A 21,275-nucleotide genomic window follows, 5' to 3' on the forward strand; every position below is an offset into this window, starting at 1 on the left:
GTCTCCTGCTAGTAGACAAGCCTTCTACCACATGAGCCACACATCCCAGCCAAGGAAATTTTCTTTTAGATATTTTATATAGCTCTATTAAATGATAATGTCGATTTTCCTTTTAAAACTCAAATTATGTCACTAATTTGTGACGTCTAAGAACTATAAATAGAATCTCCACTTTAATATGCCATGTTAAACCTTTCCCAATTTTCCTATGAGAGTGTTACATGAACATTCCCATTTATGTGTGGTTCTGCAGAATTTGCCAAATATAATACTCAATTCCTAGTGCAACTAATTATGTAAAACGATCATATTAAACTCTTAAGCTTTACTTCAGCATTTATTTCTCAGTCTCTTTGAAGATGTTCCTTCTTCCCCAGGGTGAGAGGTCTGACTACCTTCTTCCCTGCATAGCTATGCGCATTGTCCTGCCACCTACTCTTTAGGACAGGGTATCTCCAGTTGTGCTCTGAGGCCACCAGTAGCAGTAGCAGTCTTTGAGAAAAGTTTAGAAATGCAAATGCTGGAGTGCCACCCCAAACCTGCACAAGAAACTCCCAAGAGTGGCACCCAGCCTGCAATGGATGTTTTACTTTAGCACCCTAGGTGATTCTTATGCACATTGGAGTTTGAGAAGTTCTACCTTGAGAAGTTCTGCCTGCAATACTGTCCCATTACCACATATCAGCTGTTTGGGCCAGGACAGAATTTAGATCTTCCAGTCCTTTCTCCATAAACTCTGCATTTTGGAGCTTGGAGACTGTGTAAGTGATTTAGCTCTAGGCTCACAGTGTTGGTTGCAGTGAGAATGGGTTTTAGAAAGCCTTAAGTGAACTGCTTTAATGACACAGCTCCTAGGTAGAATCAAGGCCAGTGCTCCCTCAACCACATTTATTGTCTTCCCTATCTGCACATTTATCTTCTTTCTCTTTCTTCCTTTACCTCCTCCATTTATTTCTTATTTTTGTCTCATCACTTCTGTCTGCTTTAGCTTAGATCTATCAGTTTGTTTCTTCTGTAGAGATGACTATTTTCTTGGTTATTTTTTGCATATTAACTATTAGTTTTGACAATGAAAATTAGTATAGACTAAAGATAGAGTTCAATGGTAGAATCCCTGCCTAGCATGATAGGCCCTGGGTTCTATCCTCAGCATTACAAGGGAGAATAATTAGTAGATTTTGTTTACATGGTTCTCCTATTTAGGTGTTGTTGTTATTTTAACATACAGTTTTAAACTACTAAAACGGTGCTTTTATTTACTTTTTTAAACCCAAACTTTATTGTTATGGATATTGCTGTCCATTTTTGCCTACAAGTAGACACATCAGGTTGAGAGTTGAATATAGTAAATTCCCCTGCCAACTGGTTAAATTATCCAGTGTTAATTAAAGACTAGCCATATTATCTTCTTTGGTAGAACAGTCTTAACCCTATAACTTGTTACTTAGAATTATTTTTTTAAATAAAATCATCAGAGAACAGACTAGGTGTGAAAATGTATGCTTATAGTCTGAGGCAGAAGAATTGTGAGTTCCAGATTCTGTCTCAATTTTTTTTTAATTGAAAGGGCTGGTGGGAGAGAATAATGAAAGGGATGATATTGACCAAGATGCATTATATTCATAAACTTATATGTTGAGTAATAACTCTTTTGTACAACTACTTAAAGGCAATAATATTTTTTAAAAATAACTGGGAGTGTGGCTCAAGTGGTAGAGTGCCTACCTAGAAAGCACAAAGACCTGAGTTCACAACCCCAAAATCAGGATAGCATGTAAAGTTTTTGTTACTTTTTAAACCAGTGATGTCACCACCAGTAGTTATTCAAAGATGACTGCCTAAATTAACTAGTACACCCTGGAAATCTCTGATTATTTCCAAAAGAATCAAGAGTTCAGATCTTCCTCTAAATTGTATGGTCTTTTTCTTGCAAGGTGTTTTTTTCTTCCCCCTTTGGCCAGTCATGGGGCTTGAACTCAGGGCCTAGCCAATGTCCCTGAGCTTTTTCACTCAAAGCTAATTAGCTCTCTCCCACTTTGAGCCACAGCACCTCTTCCAGTTTTCTGGTGGTTAATTAAAGATAAGAATCCAGGGATTTTCCTACCCTGGCTGGCTATGAACCACCCTTCTCAGATCTCAGCCTCCTCCTGAGTGGCTAGGATTACAGGTGCCAGGTTCTTACAAGGTTACTTTTTTTTTCCCCCTATGGTGCTGATCCTGGGACTTGGATTTAGGGCCTAGGTGCTATCCCTGAGTTTCTTTTGCTCAAGTCTCACACTCTACCACTTGAGCCACAGCACCACTTCCTACTATGTGCTTTTGGAGAAGAGAGTTTATCTTTTCAACAGTAACTTCCCTAAGAAGTTGATTTGTATCTATAAATTATTATAGAGTCATCTCCACAAAGAGAGCTTTTTCTGGTTTCTTTATACCTGTTTGTTGTGTTCTTGTCATTTACTCTTATGGAATAACTTCATGGTAAGAGTTGTTAGATACCAGGTGTGATGTCTATTATGGGATGCTTAAAACAGGCAGATCACCTTCCAGGCATGCTCCCAGGAAGAATGCAAGACCCTATCTCTCTATCTTTTTTTTTTTTTTTTTCCAGTCCAGGGGCTTGGACTCAGGGTCCAAGCACTGTCCCTGGCTTCTTTTGGCTCAAGGCTAGCACTCTGCCACTTGAGCCACAGCACCACTTCTGGCTGTTTTCTATATGTGTGGTGCTGGGGAATCGAACCAAGGGCTTCATGTATACGAAACAAGCACTCTTATCACTAGGCCATATTCCCAGCCCCAAGACCCTATCTCAAATATAACAAGTGCTAGAAATGTCTGGGGATGTAGCTCAGTGGTAGAGCACCTATGTAGAAAGCAGGCAGGAAGCCCTGCTTTCAAACCCTATACTACATCCCAATCAAATAAATATATACATGGTGTTCTCTGGCATGCACAGGCTCTGAGTTCAATCCCTAGCACTGGAAGAAAACATACAGATAGAGTGAAATAGACTTAGTACTTGTTAAGAAGTTATAACTACAGGGCTGGGAATATGGCTTAGTGTCAAGAATGCTTGCCTCATATACATGAAGCCCTGGGTTCGATTCCTCGGCACCACATATAAAGAAAAGGCCAGAAGTGACGCTGTGGCTCAAGTTGGCAGAATGCTAGCCTTGAGCAAAAAGACAGGGACAATGCTCAGGCCCTGAGTTTGAGCCCCAAGACTGGCAAAAAAAGAAGAATTTATAACTGGAGGCTGGGAATGTGGTTTAGTGATAGAGTGCTTGCCTTGCATGCATGAAGCCCTGGTATCTGATTCCTCAGCACCACATAAACAAAACCAGAAGTGGTGCTATGGCTCAAGAGGTAGAGCATTAGTCTTAAGCAAAAAGAAGCCAAGGACAATGCTCAAGCCCTAAGTCCCAAAACCCAAGACTAGCCGAAAAAACAAAAAAGTTCTATCTGGGTACCTGTGGCTCACACCTATAATCCTACTCAGGAGGCTGGTATCTGAGGATCATAGTTTGAAGCCAGCCCAAGCAGGAAAGTCTGTAAGACTTACCTACAATTAACTATCCCCTTGCCCCCCCCCACCAAAAAAAAAGCTAGAAGTAGAACTATGGCTCAAGTGGTGGTGCTCTAGCCTTGAGCAAAAAAAGCTCAGTAACAACACTCAGGCCCTGAGTTCAAGCCCCAGGACCTGAAGAGAGAAAAATGAAATCACTTAGATCTATGTCCAGATGATTAAAATACAATTTATACTCTGTTGGGGTCTCCAAAAACTTTTTTTTGTCAGTCATTCATGGGGCTTGAACTCAGGGCCTGGATGCTGTCTCTGAGCTTTTTTGCTCAAGGCTAGTGCTCTAGCACTTTGAGCCACAGCTCCACTTCTTGTTTTCTGGTAGTTAATTGGAGATAAGAGTGTCACGGCCTTTCTTACCCAGGCTGGCTTTGAATCGTGATCCTCAGACCTCAACCTCCTGAGTAGCTAGAATTACAAGCATGAGCCACTAGTGCCCAGCTACAAATACTTTTATACTATAATTTAATTTAATAAACACGTGAACACCTTTTTTGTAGGTGTATGTTAGGCACTTGAGATACTCTGGGACATTTTCCACCCTCATGATACTAGGGTTTGAACTCAAGATCTTGAACTTGCTAGGCAGGCAGTTTACTACTTGAACCACAACTGTCAGCCTTATTTTGTAAAATTAGAGCCCTTAACTTTACATGTAAGAGTAACACTGTGATGCTCTGTACAGAGTAAGCACATAGTCATAACCACATACTCATTGCTTACTCCACACGGAGGCTCTGTAGTGCTAGCACAGTATACCTGCCTACAGGAGACTCAGAATAGTAAGGATGGTAAAGTGGGAAAGTGATACTTTACTGTTTTACCTTGTACTGTAATTATTCTGATAGTTCAGACATTTAGGTAGAAATTATGGCAAAAAAAATTTTACATGTGTACTTGCCTTAAAAAAAAAAAAAGTAAGCCAGGTACTAGTGACTCACACCTGTAGTCCTAGCTACTCAGGAGACTGAGATCTGAGGATCACAGTTCAGAGTCAGCCTGGGCAGGAAAGTCCTCGTGAGACTAAACCACTCAAAAAATGGAAGTGGAGCTATGGGCTCAAAGTGGTAGAACATTAGTCTTGAGCTTAAGAAGCTAAGGGACAGTGCCCACCCTGAGTTCAAGCCTCACAGACGACAAAAAAGAGTAAGAGTTGCAATATATATAGAGAGATGGATAATAAGCCTAGTGTTTTTTAATTGTAGCATGAATTTTTTAAAGCAAAGGCATACTAAGTAGATCTTTATTTTAAATTCACTTCTACCTTATTTTTGGATTTGTCCAGGCTTGTTAGTAATTCTCTTCCTTTGCTTCTGTGATATACACGTCATGTAGAGAAGGGTGCACAGGCATTCCTAAAACCAGGAACGCTGACAGCTGTGTGTGTGCAGGAATAGTTCATCAAAATCATTTCTTGGGGGCTGGGGATATAGCCTAGTGGCAAGAGTGCCTGCCTCGGATACACGAGGCCCTAGGTTCGATTCCCCAGCACCACATATACAGAAAACGGCCAGAAGCGGCGCTGTGGCTCAAGTGGCAGAGTGCTAGCCTTGAGCGGGAAGAAGCCAGGGACAGTGCTCAGGCCCTGAGTCCAAGGCCCAGGACTGGCCAAAAAAAAAAAAAAATCATTTCTTGGGGATATGATGGTACACACCTGTAGTCCTTGCACTTGGGAGATTAAGGCAGTAGAATTAAATTTAAAGCTAACCTGGACTACATACTGAGATGCTATCTCAAAAAACCAAGGACTGAGCATATATCTCAGTGGTAGAATGCTTTCTTAGCATGATCAAGGCCCTTGAGTTCAATCCCAGCACCACAAAATAAATGCAGATGGTAAAAACACATGAATGTATAAAAAGTATAAATTCTATTACTTATTTACAGATTATAATGTTTAGGAAATTAATGGCGAGAGTTAAATAGGTTGAATCAGACCCTCTTTGAAAACCAGGGAACATAGCAATGATCTATTCTGGTCTTATTTCACCTTTTGTTGGACGCCTCTGGACATCACTCACTTTGTTTTTTTCTTCCATTCTGTGTCTGTGAAGCTCCCCTGCCTTGCTCTAAGTCAGCAGTTTTCGTGCAGCTGTTCCCTCATACAGGTACTCCTTGCTTTCAGCATCCTTGCACGAAGTACTGCTTACCCGTGGGCAAATAGCATGAGACTTCACTGACCACTTCCAGAAGCTCAGCCTGGCACTGCACAACTTGGGAGAGCCACTGCTTTGTGGGGCCTGGGGAGCTTACAAAACTGCAGGGGCAGTGAGTCCTGTCTCCATTGTTATTCTCGTGCCTCCCCCAAGTATCAAAACTTCAGTCCAGCCCTGCACTACTAACCCAGCAGGTTAACAACGAATTTAAGTGAGAGTTAAGAAGAAGTAGGATATTGGGGCTTGAAGAAACATTTAACTTTAAAAATACTTGCTTTCCCACAAAATAAAGCCAACTTTCCTTAGATATTAAAGCTGGCTGTTCGTTTCATCATGTATATTTTCTAGTAAAGGAATGTGATCAGTTATCCTTAAGGACTAAGAAGGAAAAATGTGACACACCTATATATGTCCAATTTACAAAATATGCCTTTTCTTTTATTCTGTATTTATTATACAAAAAATTAAACCTGGACAGAAAAGGAAATAAATGTTAGCAATTGTTGAAATCTCATTAAAATTATTTTTAAATTCCTATAGTTATAATTTTGTATATATAGCTCAAAACACCAAATAATTTAAGTGCATATTTAACATGTCACTGTAAATGTATGTGCTGTAGCATTAAAAACAAGCTATAAGCAGTGCACAGGTGGCTCACACCTGTAATGGTAGCCACTCCGCAGGCTGAGATCTGAGGATTGTGGTTCAAAGTCATCCCAGACAGGAGGGTCCATGAGACTCTTATCTCCAATTAACCACTAGAAAACTGGAAGTGGTGTTGTGGCTCAAAGTGATAGAGCATTAGCCTTGAGCTGAAGAGCTCAGGAACAATACCCAGGCCCAAAGTTCAAGCCTCATGACCGACCAACAAAAGGAAAAAAAAAATGAAGGGGCTAGGAATGTGGCTTAGCAGTAGAGTGCTTGTCTAACATGCATGAAGACCTGAGTTCGATTTCTCAGCATCACATAAAGAAGCATAAAAAGTCAGAAATGGCGCTGTGGCTCAAGTGGTAGAGTGCTAGCCTTGAGCAGAAAGAAGCCAGTGACAGTGCTCAGGCCCTGAGTCCAAGCCCCAGGACTGGCAAAAAAATAAATAAATAACATAACATAACTTTTTTTTCCCCTAAGAAGAGTTACTATGTTTTGTGTTTATTTACATTAGTTTTGATAATTTTACAAATTCTGGCATAAAATTTAAGATCTTTTTTTGTCCTGAGACTCCTTTTAACATATCATTGAATCTTTTTTGAATTGTTAGAATCATTTTAATTTACACAGTAATTATTTTATAAATGCCAAAAAAAATTATTTGCACAGATTATTGTATCTGACCTTTCTAACAGCCCTCATTCTCCTTCATTTCCAGCTTAAGAACTAGAGGCAAGGAGGTTGGACACCGAGAGGCCCCGAGTTTACACTCCCAGTATCACCACCCACACAGAAACATCCCAACACCAAGGGGATTGACAGTGTTGCTTAGTGCAGTAGAGCCAGGAGTTTTAAAATGCACAATCCCTCCTAAGTTCAGTCATCACCCAAAAAGAAGGAACAAAGAATCTAGAGCCAAATAAAAGTTCTGACCAACCAAGGCTCACACTTCGGTGCTCAGCATACTGGCATATATGTACAGGAAGAGTTTTCTGCTGAGGCTCCCATATTGCACTTGTAATAAACTAAGATGTGAAGTCAGGCAACCAGCAAGGGCTCCTGGGAAGGCGGTATGCAGTTTCCATTATTAGTAGTCTTTTGTTTTTCTTGAGTAACTTGTGACAGATTATTTAATCCATTTCTCCTCAGCTTCTCAATAACTCAAATGTTTAATTATTTGTCAAACAGGAGCTGTATATCACTAACCATTGAAATAAACTGATACCTGCTTTCAAAGAACTCATGTTCTAGCAAGGGAGAGACACAGAACTACTGTTGTCCCCGCATAACACAATTCACAACTTTAGCCAATAACACCTTTTATTTAGAATGTCTTTGTCTGAAACCACTTGTTATTATAACATTGTACTATTAATAATATACTACCATAGAGAACTTTGCTTCTTCTGCCATATTCAATTTCATTGTGCTTGTGGGGGAACTGAGAGTAGTAAATTGGGTACCTGTTACTTCATGGATTTCACTTTATGTTCACTGGAGGTAAGAAGGGAGCCTTAGTGCTTTGGAGACCTAAGAGAGCTCAGAGCCAGAGCTCCAAGGGTGATAAAAAGAACTTGAAAACGTAGCTTGACCAGTACAGGATGGGCACAGCACAGTCCCGTGTGAGCAGGCTCAGAGCTCTTACCAGCTCTAGAGATACTTCTACACTAAATTTTATTGGGGTTTTTTTGCCAGTCCTGGAGCTTGGACTCAGGGCCTGAGCACTGTCCCTGGCTTCTTTTTGCTCAAGGCTAGCACTCTGCCACTTGAGCCACAGTGCCACCTCTGGCCGTTTTCTGTATATGTGGTGCTGGGGAATTGAACCCAGGGCCTCATGTATACGAGGCAAGCACTCTTGCCACTAGGCCATATCCCCAGCCCCTACACTAAATTTTAAAGGATTATTTTTTTAAAAAGTGTTACCCAGGAAGAAAAATTAGGTTTAGAAATTTAAATGCCATATTCAAATATTATAACCATCCTATTTCATGTAATTTTCCCTTTTCAAAGTGGTCCATATTACATAAACATGTTACTTTAATTGCTTTTTAAAAATGATTTTCCAATCTACTAGTGGCATGAGCCACTAGTAGAATATTCTTAGCACTTCTTAAAGAAGCTAAGACTACTACGTACATCATCCCTAGTGATCCATAACTACAGTTTATATAATATATATATACTGTATATATTATATATACAGTGTATATATATTATATATACAGTTTATATAATATATATTATACAGTGGCTCATGTTTGTTATCCTACCTACTCAGGAGGCTGAGATCTGAGAATGGCAGTTCAAAGCCAGCAGGAACTGTGAGTTCAAGCCCCAGGACTGTGCCAAAAACAAACAAACAAAAAAAACTATGACCCAGCAGGCCCTGGTCCCCAAATGGAAGGAAATATAAGGACTGCTTCCCCTCGCATCTGTAGTAGGGCCATAGCAAGGCTATATCAAAGACAGGCCTCCCTCCTCCCGGCCAGCTACAAGTTACTTCAAAACAGAACTCCTTAAGGTCCTAGTTTTGCCTTCATATTCCTCTATTAGGAAATAAGGTTCAGGAAATAGATTCCTATTAAGGAAAGATACCAGGTTTGAACTTAAAGGCCATGTGCACATATAAGAGAATTACAGGTAAACTACACTGATGTGCTGTATGATCATTTCAGATAGAGGCTAAATTGGAAAAAAAAATTGTAATACTAGAACCCCTTGGAGGTCAGGGGCCTCATACTTTTATGCTCTGGATTACACAGATCCAACTATCACATTTTAAAACAGAAGCAGTTATTTCAACCAATAAAGTAGTCATCTAATAAAAATGATCAACTAGATTTTTAAGACAAAAAATGAGTAATAAATGTTCCTCTTCTAGGTGTTTTTCCTTTAAGGGAAGACATAGAAAAAATAATACACAAGTTATGATCATGTATGCAAGAGCTACAAACTGTAGACATGAGAAGGTAGAAAGTAGTTCTGTTAAGAGACAGAAAGGTACCACGAAGGAGGTAGACGTAAGACAATTACATATCACATAGAGTAAACAGGCAATCAAAAGAGCTGCACAAACACTCAGCATAATAAGATTAGGAGCATTCTTTCAGTTTTGATAATTTTTAAGATATTAATGATTATCTAAAAATTCAAACCGTAGTGATAAAAAAAGATGAAGTAAAAATTACCTGAAATTCGCCTATTCAAAATAAGAATATAGTGTACTCCCAACAGTAGTTATTCCAGAGATGATGTTATCATGCTAATTTGGGGTTCAAGGTCATAAGGTTAAAACTTAGTGAACTTTCAGATACAACTTGAAGTTACAATACCCAGATCATGAAATCCAGTATTACCAGCACCCAAGAAGCCACCCTCAATACTGCCTCAGTCACTGCTTCCTGCTCCCACTCTTTTCCTGCTCATTTGCCTGTCTGGCTTATAGTCTTTTTGTTGTGGATACTTTCTGTAATTACTTTATTATTTATAACATTTACTGCAAGGCCAGCTGTTGGAGGTTTAGTCTCCATGAGAGAAATAGTATATGTTTCCCATTGAAAGGTGTACAATGAATGACTTTCCACAGTTGAAAAGAAGCAGATTCTAGGGAATAGCTTTTGCAATTCATTGTTTTCTCAGTAATGTTTGAGCTCCTTTGGAACAGTCACATGATTCAAAAAATAGAAAGTGTTTTTGCCTTTTTTTTTTTAATGAAAGATTTGCCAGGGGCTGGGATATGGCCTAGTGGCAAGAGTGCTTGCCTCGTATACATGAAGCCCTCGGTTCAATTCCCCAGCACCACATATACAGAAAATGGCCAGAAGTGGCGCTGTGGCTCAAGTGGCAGAGTGCTAGCCTTGAGCAAAAAGAAGCCAGGGACAGTGCTCAGGCCCTGAGTCCAAGGCCCAGGACTGGCAAAAAAAAAAAAAAAAGATTTGCCAATGTGTAGCTAGAACCGCCCTCTGCTGGACACTTCTGGTATGATTTGGAGGAAGGAGCTCTAGTCTTCCCTGGTGGCTGCTCACATTTAACTCTATTCAAGCCTGCCTGCCTCTCTAGCTTTTCCTCGCAACTCCTTTCTTCCGTTTTTCTGCAATGATAGCACATTTGGCTCAGCAAATGTGAGGTTTTCTGTATGGCAAAGGCTTTATAACCATTCTAGTAGTTTACTATGAAAATGAGATATTCAAAACCACTTGACCAGGTTGTGTCTCATACACAAAGAATGAGATTCAAGTCCTGGAGCGTAATGGCAGAAGGGGGAAGTAACCGGCAACTCTGTTTCTGTCCAGGAATTGACAAGGAGAATGTGGAACTCTCCCCCACCTCTGGCCACTGTAACAGTGGACGAACTCGCCATGGATCCGCAAGCCAAGTACAGAAGCAGAGAAGTGCTGGCAGCTTCAAACGTAATAGCATTAAGAAGATGATGTGAACTTTGCTTTCTTTTTCAAACCGTCTTGACATGGGCTCCTCACTAGTGACCCCTCCCTCGCCTCGCCCCGTCCCCACCTTGCAGTGCTGCACTTCTGTTTTATAATGACCCACCCAGTCAGCCACGTTGCCAGATGCTCAGTTCTTGGAAGCATTGCCTAAATTTAATGCTTTTTCCTTCATTTTTTTTCCTTCTACTTTTGGCATTTAACTGATGTAAGCAAGTGGTCAGACAACTGCAAAGAAAGTTGACAGGTCAGGCTTCCTGAATGGAAAACATCCCAGTTGGGAGAGACCATGGATGAACTCCCAGATTCTGCTACCACTGGCCAGTGGGAATAGCTCTTTGCACAAGGCGCTGCCTTCTTTGTGTTCTATATCCGTCACACAAAGTGAAGTGTTAGTCTGGTTTCCATACTCATCAAGCTAAAAGTTTATGGAAAAACAAGAGCACAACCCCAGTGCATTTAACCTGACTTTTAGCTGTGGACCTTTTTTCCCATCTGAAGCTGAGGGAACCATAGAAGTCCGCCTCCGAGACTTCATGCCATAAAGCTACAGTGAGGCGAGGTATTGGGGGGGGGGGATTGGGAGGGGGGAGCTAGGATTTTTGTAGTAGATTCTTAAGAAATACTAACACTTGAGCATTAGCAATAAATACAGGAAAATAAGCATGACCACATATATCTTAACATTACCGAATTAAAACTATGGATTCTGAGGCCTTATCCAAACTCAGTCATCTACACTAGGTTGTTTTTTTTTCCCTCCAGTTGATTATCTTCTAACCTTTAAGTAGCTAGGAAAAAAAAATTTGTTTTTTTATAAGCCAAAACTATACTAAGTATAGTAATTATGAATTTTTTGCTTCTTCTTCTTTTCTAAATAGTTCTGAGCAGGGTAATCAGTGAACAAAGTGTTGAAACTTGTTCCCAGAAGGTAATTTTCATACTTGTTTGCATTAGCCTCTATAGCAAAAAGGAATGGTACGTGACTTTTGAAGTAGCTGATACTTTTTATTTTGTTAAATAATTTTCAAAGAAAGAGACTATGTTGTGTAAATTATAAATTTCTTTGATAAGATGTATTTTAAACATCTTTTGATCTTCTCCTCTCCTCCAAAAAATCAGGAATCTCTAGCAAAGCACTTGGGCTCTGTGTGCCAGGATCGCACTTGATCACTGTGAAAATCCTGACCAGCCTGCGGTGGTGCGTCCCCGGGGCCTCTAGAGCTGCACTTCACTGAATGGGATGAGCTCTCGTGGCTTAGGGACTTCCAGAATAATGTGGACCCAGTGTATTTGTAGAACTGCAGTGCAAAATAATTTCACTTCAGTGAGCCTACTGCTGTCTGGATTCTCCAGTGTAGGACTAGACTGTATTTATTACAAAATGTATTATCCTCACATTCCTGCATTCCCTTTATATGTTCAGACATGGCTTTGAAAGAGGCAGAAAAGAAACCAGGAGAGACGAGGAGTTCCTGTAATAGTTCATTAGTGGGTTTCGGTAAATTAAATTCCACAGCTAACTCAATACATAATGGTACATTTAAGTGTTCTGATTTTAATAATATAACATTTCACACTTATCCACACAGTAACAATGTAATATGTTAATGTAAATAAAATTGCTTTTGATATTCAGAAATAACAAGAATTTAATTTTTTTAATTTGTTTACAGTCCTGGGGAAAAGAACCATTTGCCAAAAAAAAAAAAGTTAAAAAATAAAACCCTAGTATTGATAGTGATTTTAACATAGACTTGTTGAACAATATAGAAAACAGGTACAGATAACAAAGCTTTTGTTTTTCACTAATCTAGAGGCTGTATTAGTGTATAATATATAAAACAACAGAGTAACTAAGATGTAAAGAAGCCAAGATCAGAATTGAGCTTAGAAACACAGAAAAGCAATGCAGTGCCGAGGGCCCAGCTCCTGCGGGGCCGAGCTGCGGAGCTGCGGAGCTGCGGCGCTGCGGCCCCTGTGCCACCCAGCTCCCGGCACAGCAGGCAGATGGAGCCTATAAGAATTTTGGTGGGCTATTTTTCCTCTCTGTTGATTTGGTGCATGCAATGGTGGGCATTATGCTGTTTTGCTTATCCCATCAAATAGAGAAATTTCCAAAGGTTTACTGTTAGAAATACTAATCTTTCCATAAACAAGTTTACGAACATATGATGTTTCTCAAATTTATTATTTCCCTCTAGCGTAATGAATAGGATGAATCCACTCGAAGTACCTCAGAAAGTGATCTGCGTTGCACAAATCAAAATGGAGCCTTCTTTGAACTGCAAAAACCCTTTTGGCCAACCCATCCGGGGAATTTGAAAACTTAGAACTAAGATTTAAAGTTCACCTTATGTAAAGAACCTCTAACTTTGAAGGAAAGTCCAAGTAACTAAAACCAACATGAGATTATGTCTCACAATAGGCTTCCCCAGAGAAATGAAAATACTTTCTTAGTCCTTTTCCTTGTAACTTAACAAAAGAAATTCTGAAGTTCTGAACAAGTGGCCTATTTGCATAATTTGATGCAAGTTCTGTCATTTGTTTTGGGTTTCTAAATGCACCCCCCCCCCCAATTTTATCAAGAGGAAAGCAACTCAGTCCTATTTGTGCTGTGTGTAACTGGCACCAGGGCTCCACTGCCCGGCTGCCCCCGAGCACATCCTGTCTCTGTCACCTGTCATGCACCAGGCCCCTGCACACCACCGTGCAGCCAGCCTTCACCCCGGGGGTACAGGTCCTCGCTGGGACAGTGTGAGCCCGCAGTAGGTTTCAGGAGTTTTTCCATTTCTTTGGGAGTTTGGTTTGTTTTGCTTTGTTGGGGGAGTGGGGGAGTTTTGATTTTGTTTTTGTTTCTCCGGTTATCCCAGGCATAATGAGGCATGATTTATTCTTATGCAATGGACTTGTACAAAAGTTCACTTAGTGTCCGCCACAGTTTTTTTTTTAATGCAGTATATTCACCTGTAAATAGTTTGTGTAAAATTTGACAGAAAAGTATATTTACTACACTGTAAATACATGTGATGATATATTGTATTATTTTGCTTTTTTGTAAAGCAGTTAGTTGCTGTACATGGATAACAAACAAAAATTTGATTATTCTCATGTTAGTATTGTTAATTCTTCCTGCGACTGCGTTCCATCCTTTACAGACAAATGCTGTGTATTGTAAACTTCCATGTATATGATAGCGACTCCCCTTTCCATCCGGCCTGATGCCTGGGGTGCCCTCAGCTCCAGCCTTGTTCCTGTGCGAGCGGTGTGCCACCGGCAGATGCCACTGCCACTGCAGGGAGAGTCCTGGGACCCACTTCACATTGTCACCCCCCACCCTCTTCCTTCCGTGTATGTACCTCCACACACCCCCTTTTTTTAAAGTAAAATGTAAATTCAACCTGCACTAAAATGTGAGGAGTTCATTTCTTCACACGCAGCTCTTCCTCCCTGGAACATTAAGACCATTTCTGTTCTTTTATGGGAGTTGTTGGCTCCCCTCCCCCAATAGGAAAGCTCTATTTCTAGAACCTCCCTAAACTAAAAGTAAACTCATTTTCACAAAACACTTTTTTATGGCTTGGTGGGGTAGAGCTGACTCATTTGCAAGTGAGCTGTCAGACATGCTATCCACCCCTCCCCACCCCCACCTGGGGCCACCAGTAAGCCGGCTTAGGTCTGCAGGGGGCTCAACAGCCTCAGTTTTCTCCTCTGCACTGTGTTGTGTGGCACTGTGTGAACACTGGAAGCCACACCCCTGAGACGTTTTCTACAGACCGGCCTCCCACTCATGATGGAGAAGGAATCCTCCAAAACCTACTCTGCAGGACACAGCTGTCCTCACAAGAGTGACAATGTCACCAGTGTCACATTGAACAAAGGACTAAAGAAGATGTGAAACAGACCTGCAGGTTAGAGCAAGGCACCATCCTGGCCATCCCAGGCTCACCCCAACTCCTGGGTTGGGATTCGGGGAGAGACGGGGTGTATGTACAGAGCTCTCAGGGCCAGGGACCAGTGGCTCATGCCTGGAATCCTAGCTACTCAGAAGGCTGAGATCTGAGGCAGTTTGAGGCCAGCTAGGTGGGGCAGGAAAGCCCATGAGACTTTTTTTTCTTTTTGTCAATGGTGGGGCTTTGAACTCTAGGTCTGGGCACTGCCCCTGAGCTCTTCAGCTCAAGGCCAACACTCCACCACTTGAGCCACAGCTCCACTTCCAGTTTTCTGATGGCTAATTGGAGCTAAGAGTCTCATGGACTTTCCTGCCTGGGCTGTCTTTGACCATGATCCTCGGATCTCAGCCTCCTGAGTAGCTAGGATTACAGGCTTGAGCCACCATTACCCAGTTCCCATGAGATTCATGTATAATTAACCACAAAAGGAATAATAAAAGCCAGAAGTGGAGCTGTGGCTCATGTGGTAGAGCACTGATCTTGAACATGAAAACTCAGGGATAGCACCCAGGCCACAAGTTCAAGCTCCATAACTGGCACAAGAAAAAAGGCTTCTCAGGCAGTTTCAACCCCTAGAATTCAGAACTGGAACTGAAACGCTGCTGATAGTTCTCTTTTCCCTGAGACCTGCAGCACCTTAGTCAAAGTTAGGGATATCTCGGGAGTGGTCCAGATCACACCTCTCCATTCCTGGGCACTCCTTGGTGAGGTCCTTCACTAGGACCTTGTGTCTTTGGTGGATCCCTTGGCCCTAGATTTGCCTGTACAGGCTTCCTGGGGTGTCCTCAGGCCCATTGACTATTCTGAGATGCCCAGCCTATTTGTCCCCATGGGGAGCCAGGGAAGGGCAAAAGGACCTCCAACCCTAATGTTCCTCTTTTTTCCAGAAAATAATACCCCACACATACCAGTCGTGTCAGGCATCTAAGGATGCCTAGGTCTGCCTTCATTCCCATCTGTAACACTGGCCTGGCTTACTGTGCATCAGAACACAGCCCATCCACATTCTCTCCAGGGCAAGCAATGCTCCTAAGAGCCCAGGCCTGCCATCACATCATACCGAAGCTGCCCAGTGAAAAGCAGCCCTTTTGCCATGTTGTGTTTCTGTAAGTATTAGGACCTCACAGCAGCACAGTTATTGTCACCACGCTCGCTTCAAATCCCTCACAGGTCAGCCTGACAGTGTTAACACTGGCTGATCACAAGTGGACATTCCATAATGTGATATGCAATTATGAAAACACCTTCTAGGGCTGGGATGTAGCTCAGTGGCCAAGCACTTGCCTACGAAGTACAACGTCCTGATTCCAATCCCCAGAGCCAAAACAGAAAAGACAAAAACTAAACACCTCCTATTGGGCTGCCGTGTAACTGGGTGCTCTAGACCTTGCCTGGCATGCACATGACCCTGGGAAAATAAAGCTTGGCCTCTGCCCTATAGGTTCATAACAGCCTCCTGGAACAATGACCTCAGGGTCTGCAGGGATAGATAGGGTTCTTGGAGAGGTGCAGTGGGGTTGGCAAGATGGGAGACTGAGGAGTTGGATGTTAGAAACGGCCAAGGCAAGGAGGGGTTGGAAGTGGAGGTGTGTCCAGAGAGCAGTTACAGGTAGGGCTTCAGTGCCCATGGGTGTTGGAGGTGATAGGCTGCAGAGAAACTGCGCAGGAGGGCAAAGAGCAGCAGAAAGCATCTCAAGATTGTATTCTTGGGCTGGGGATATGGCCCAGTGGCAAGAGTGCTTGCCTCATATACATGAAGCCCTGGGGTCAATTCCCCAGCACCACATATATAGGGGGAAAATGGCCAGAAGTGGCGCTGTGGCTCAAGTGGCAGAGTGCTAACCTTGGGCAAAAAAAAAGAAGCCAGGGACAGTGCTCAGGCCCTGAGTTCAAGCCCCAGGACTGGCCAAAAAATAAATTAAAAATAAATAAGATTATATTCTTGGCCTGGGAACATAGAGTGCTTGCCTAGCATGCATGCAGCCCTGGGTTCGGTTCCTCAGCACCACATAAACAGAAAAAGGCAGAAGTGACACTATGGCTCAAGTGATAGAGCACTAGCCCTGAGCAAAAAGAAGCCAGGGACAGTGCCTGGGCCCTGGGTTCAAGCCCCAGGACTGGGGCTTGAAAAAAGATTGTATTCTTGAGCTGGTTGCTGGTGGCTCACACCTACAATCCTAGCTACTCAGGAGGTTGAGATCTGAGAATTCTGGTTCAAAGCCAGCCCTGGCAGGAAAGTCCATGAGATTTTTACCTCCAGTTAACTGCCCAAAAAAGAAGTAGAGCTGTGGCTCAAGTGGTAGAGAGCTAGCCATGAACAAAAAAGCTAAGGGACAGGACTCAGGCCCTGAGTTCAAGGCCCAGTATCAGTACAAAAAGCACTGGTGGCTCACACCTATAACCCTAACACTCAGAAGGCTTAGGCAAGATCTTTCTTTTTTCCCTTTCTTTTTTGTGTCAGTACTGAGGCTTGAACTTGGGGCCTGAAGCTCTCACTGGGCTTTATGGCTCGTAGTTGGCTGCCTACCGCTTGAACCATATCTTTCCTTATGGCTTTTTTTCAGGTTAATTGGAGCTAAGAGTCTCACAGATATGTTTGCTTGAGCTGGCTCTGAACCATGATTCTCAAACCCCCAGTTCTGAAAGACATAGCAGCCAGGCTCTCAGAGTGGGCTTTGGGGATGAAGTGGTATCTGAAGATGAGTTGAGTCTGGAGACTGTGCCACATGAGGCCTGGGATGTAGTATGTGCTCAATAAATGGATGCCCACATGTGATAGATGGTGGTACCAAAAAGGCCTCTGGCTGCCAAGGACTTTTCTGCTTAGTCCCAGCCTGAGGGTTTCTGAGTTTTAAGCAGAAGGGGGCAGCAGACAGCAGGAAGCAGGGAAATTTGCAGTTCTCTACCACCAGGTGGCACCACAGAGGCGGCTGCTTCCCCAAGCTGCGGGTTTATGCTGCTGTGCCCAGATGTCCCCTGGGGCCATTGCTGCAACCAATAGGAGTTGGAGCACAGTTGGGCAGAATAAGGTTTTTGCAGGTTCTTAGACTCCTAGAAGGAATTTTAGCCATCAGCTGTCCCTGGTTCTGAGGGTCAGAGAAGGTTTTGGGTGATCGCGCCCTCCTGACATGAGCTCCTGCAACAGTGGAGGGACAAGCTGCCCCTCAGCCCTCTCCCGTCCAGCCAGGGCCTCTGGGCCCCTCCCAGCACTACTACGACTCCAAGCTGTGGTAACTCTGCTGTGCCACTGCAACTGAGATGAAATTTTTATCATAAATACTCATTTATTTTATTGTAGCTCCTAAGTAAGGATTTCTGTCCTTGTATTAATTTTTAACTTATTTATTTATTGTCAAAGTGATGTACAGAGGGGTCACAGTTTCATACGTAAGGCCTTCTCCCTCCTTCCACCCTCCCCAGGCCCCTCCCCTGCCCCTCAGATGAATTCTGACACAGGGAAAGAAGTAAGTTCAGCCAGGCGCCTGTAATCTTAGCCACTCAAGAGGCTGGGATCAAAGGATCGTGGTTCAAAGGCAGCCCAGGCAGGAAAGTCTGTGAGACTCTTATCTCTTATTAACCACCAGAAAGCCAGAAGTGGAGCTATGGTTCAAGTGGTAGAGCCTTGAATTCTCACAGACAGTACCCAGGCCCTGAATTCAAGCCCCAGGGCCAAAGGGGAAAAAAAAAGTTCACACCACTCTTCCCTCCAATGTGATAATTATTCAGGACTGAAAAAAAAAAATAACAGGTTGTGAGCCTGAGAAGATGTGAATTCTGCCCTATTTCCAGATGCCCTGGACAATCAAATCAAGGCTCATGGAACCAAGTACAGAAGTACAGCCTGGTGTAGCCTGCTCCTGGCCTGTCTGCTCACATGCGGAATAGCCAGCGTGTGCTCCATGCCACACCAGCCAGTGAGCTATGCTGTGTGCATTATCTCACTAAATACCTGCAGCACCTCTACAAGGCAGGCAACCCCAGTGACAGACAGGAAACCTGGCTGAGAGTCCTGGGGCTGGAAGAGCCACAGCCATTGGCGCCCAGCTCAGCTGTTCTGGACTTCGTCATCTTCAGTAGCTTACGTATCATACTTATGCCATGCCATCACTTCCTGTAGTGGATGTGTTATTGTAAATTACAAGAAACGTGGTGGCCCAAACAAAACTTACCCTCCTTAATGCACCCCTTCTTGGAGCTTCATTGTGTCTGTAGGGGGTGCTGTGGCAGCTAGATCAAGAGAGATGGAGCTCATGGTCGCTACAGTTCTTCAGACCTATTTCCCAGACGCCCCTGTGACACTAGGGGCAAGAGGTGGTGCTGGCTGGCACTGGCCTGATATTTACATATACCAGCTCACCGACCCTCCCCACAGCCTGGAAGGCGGGTTCCACAGCCTGCCATTCACCTCCGTGCAGAGAGCTACAAGACCGACAGGCGGAGGTGAGAGGTCACCGACCTGCAGTGCCACCTGAAGGAAGGGAATTGGCAAGGGACTGGAACGTGGGAGGAGAAGAGCAGGAGACAGGAAGGAGCTAGAATATTCGGATGAGTAAGGGAGAGTCAGAAGAGAATGAAGGCGCTGAATCAGGCTAGCCAGTGCAGGTGACCCGTACCTTGGAGCCAGTGCCAGCAGGAAGATACCTGAGGAAATGTATTCTTCTTGCTGGAAAATGGGCTGGAATCCTGGCTGCTCTTTCTTCCTGTGTTTCCCACTGCAGCTTTGGAAATCACCTGGAAAAGCAGAGGCCTGCTGGAGGAGGCAAAGGACAGCAGGGGAGGCCCCAACATTCTCACTCAACCTCTGTCTGCAGAGCCTCTTGCCTCCCTGGGGCAACTCCTCTATACTGCACTTCCCAGCCCTGCAGAGGAGCCCGCAGGAGCCTGCACATAGGGCTCTTAGATCACGTATTGAGAGACTTGGGATCCTAGGATGCAAGGGCTTTTCCAGGATCCTTTGGGTGGGTGTTCTGTAGACCCTTCTGGGATCCCAGAGCTCAACACAGACCGCACTCTATCTCATTCTGCAGGGACAGGGCTGGTGGCGGCTCTCCTCTCTTTGTCTCCAGTATACTCAACGCTTAATAAAAAGAAATTGAAAGGAAAAAGAAAAAGAATGGCTCATGCCTATAACCTTAGCTACTCAGAAGGCTGAGATGTGAGAATCACAATTTGAAGCCAGCCCAGGCAGAAAAAGTCCATGAGACTCTTATCTCCAATTAACCAGCAAAAAGCCAGAAGCGGAGCTGTGGCTCAAGTGGTAGAGTGCTAGCTTTAAGGAGGAGAAAAAAAGAAAAAAAGCTCAGACACTGCACTCAGGCCCTGAGTTCAAGCAACAAGACTGGCACAGAAACAAGAAAGAAATAATGAATAAATGACAAACCCATGCTGTGCTGAGCAGCACAATGGTGGAGAGGGGAGACGAGTTGCCAAGCCCACATGTGGTGACTGATGGAGGCATCAAAGCAAACCTGGGAAGGTTTGATGGCCAAGAGCACCAGGAGTTAGGGAGGCCTCCCTGAGGAAGGAACTTTGTGATTTGTTGTGATCCTGCCTGTAGGGAGAAGAGGTATAAATGCAGTCCTGGCCTTCGGGCTGTGTTTTCTGGCGATCTGTTCATGCTCAGGTCGGGGTCCCACCTCTACCAATTAAGGTGGTAAAGGCTCAGGGTGGTGAGGGCTCCTGCTTCCCTGGCCCTGGCTTCTGGAGGTTTTGTTGCTAGGGAGAGAGCTCTGAGGGCCACTTCTGAAGCTCACACTAGGGGTCAGCACCTGCCTCCTTTCTGTGCATCCTTATTGGGCAGATGGACAAAAGCTAACCTTGAAGTATTAGGATCCCCAATTCCCCACTTTCCTGCCTGGAGCCTTACTGGATATCCATCCAGCTGTCAGCCTCTGCTCCTTCCCCTTATTCTCTCCTTTCTCCTAGTTTCTAGCAATAGCCAGGCCCTTCCTATGCGTTGCCTATCATTTCCAGTGACACTGTAAAAGAGGCTTACTCTCCATTGTCCAGATGAGGAAGCTGAGGCTCAGCAATGTTAATATCATGCCAAGGGTTCCCAACTAATAGGAAAGTCCACTCTTCCCACACCTCACCTCACCTCCATAGTTCTTTTTCTTTCCTTCCTTCCTTCCTTCCTTCCTTCCTTCCTTCCTTCCTCCCTCCCTCTCTCCCTCCCCCCTCCCTCCCTCCCTCCCTCCCTCCCTCCCTCCCTCCCTCCCTCCCTCCCTCCCTCCCTCCCTCCCTCCCTTCCTATGCTAGTCCTATTTTCTTTTGCCCAAGAGCCTCATGACTTTCCTGCCTGGGCTGGCTTCAAATCACAATCCTCAGACCTCACCCGCCTCAGTCGATAGGATTACAGCTGTGAGACACCAGTGCCCAGCTTGCTTGCTTTTCTTTGGTGAATGTTTTGGTACTGGGGCTTGAACTCAGAGCCAGGGTGCTGTCCTTTTAGCCTTTTCTGCTGCCTCTACCACTTGAGCTACAGCACCATTTCTGG

The 21,275-nt window shown here is 43.7% G+C and overlaps 1 protein-coding gene and 1 long non-coding RNA gene across 7 annotated transcripts in view; one reads left to right on the forward strand and one right to left on the reverse strand.

The window, feature by feature from the left end:
- Nf1 (neurofibromin 1) overlaps positions 1–13,937 on the forward strand; it is a 256,851-nt gene extending 242,914 nt beyond the window's left edge. For all 6 annotated transcript variants that reach the window (XM_048365042.1, XM_048365038.1, XM_048365039.1 and 3 more), the window contains one exon: positions 10,677–13,937. In XM_048365042.1, the coding sequence (XP_048220999.1) occupies positions 10,677–10,819 (143 nt within the window). In that variant the 3' untranslated portion in view covers positions 10,820–13,937. The remainder of the gene's footprint in view (positions 1–10,676) is intronic.
- LOC125365155 lies at positions 13,306–20,877 on the reverse strand. The gene is made up of 3 exons (XR_007213655.1): positions 20,865–20,877; positions 18,722–18,728; positions 13,306–13,383 (listed from the first exon to the last, which is right to left on the reverse strand). It is a non-coding gene; the product is annotated as an uncharacterized LOC125365155 (long non-coding RNA).
- Positions 20,878–21,275: the final 398 nt, after the last annotated feature.

Source organism: Perognathus longimembris, chromosome 17, assembly GCF_023159225.1.
Source record: "Perognathus longimembris pacificus isolate PPM17 chromosome 17, ASM2315922v1, whole genome shotgun sequence".
NCBI classification, from domain to species: Eukaryota; Metazoa; Chordata; class Mammalia; order Rodentia; family Heteromyidae; genus Perognathus; species Perognathus longimembris.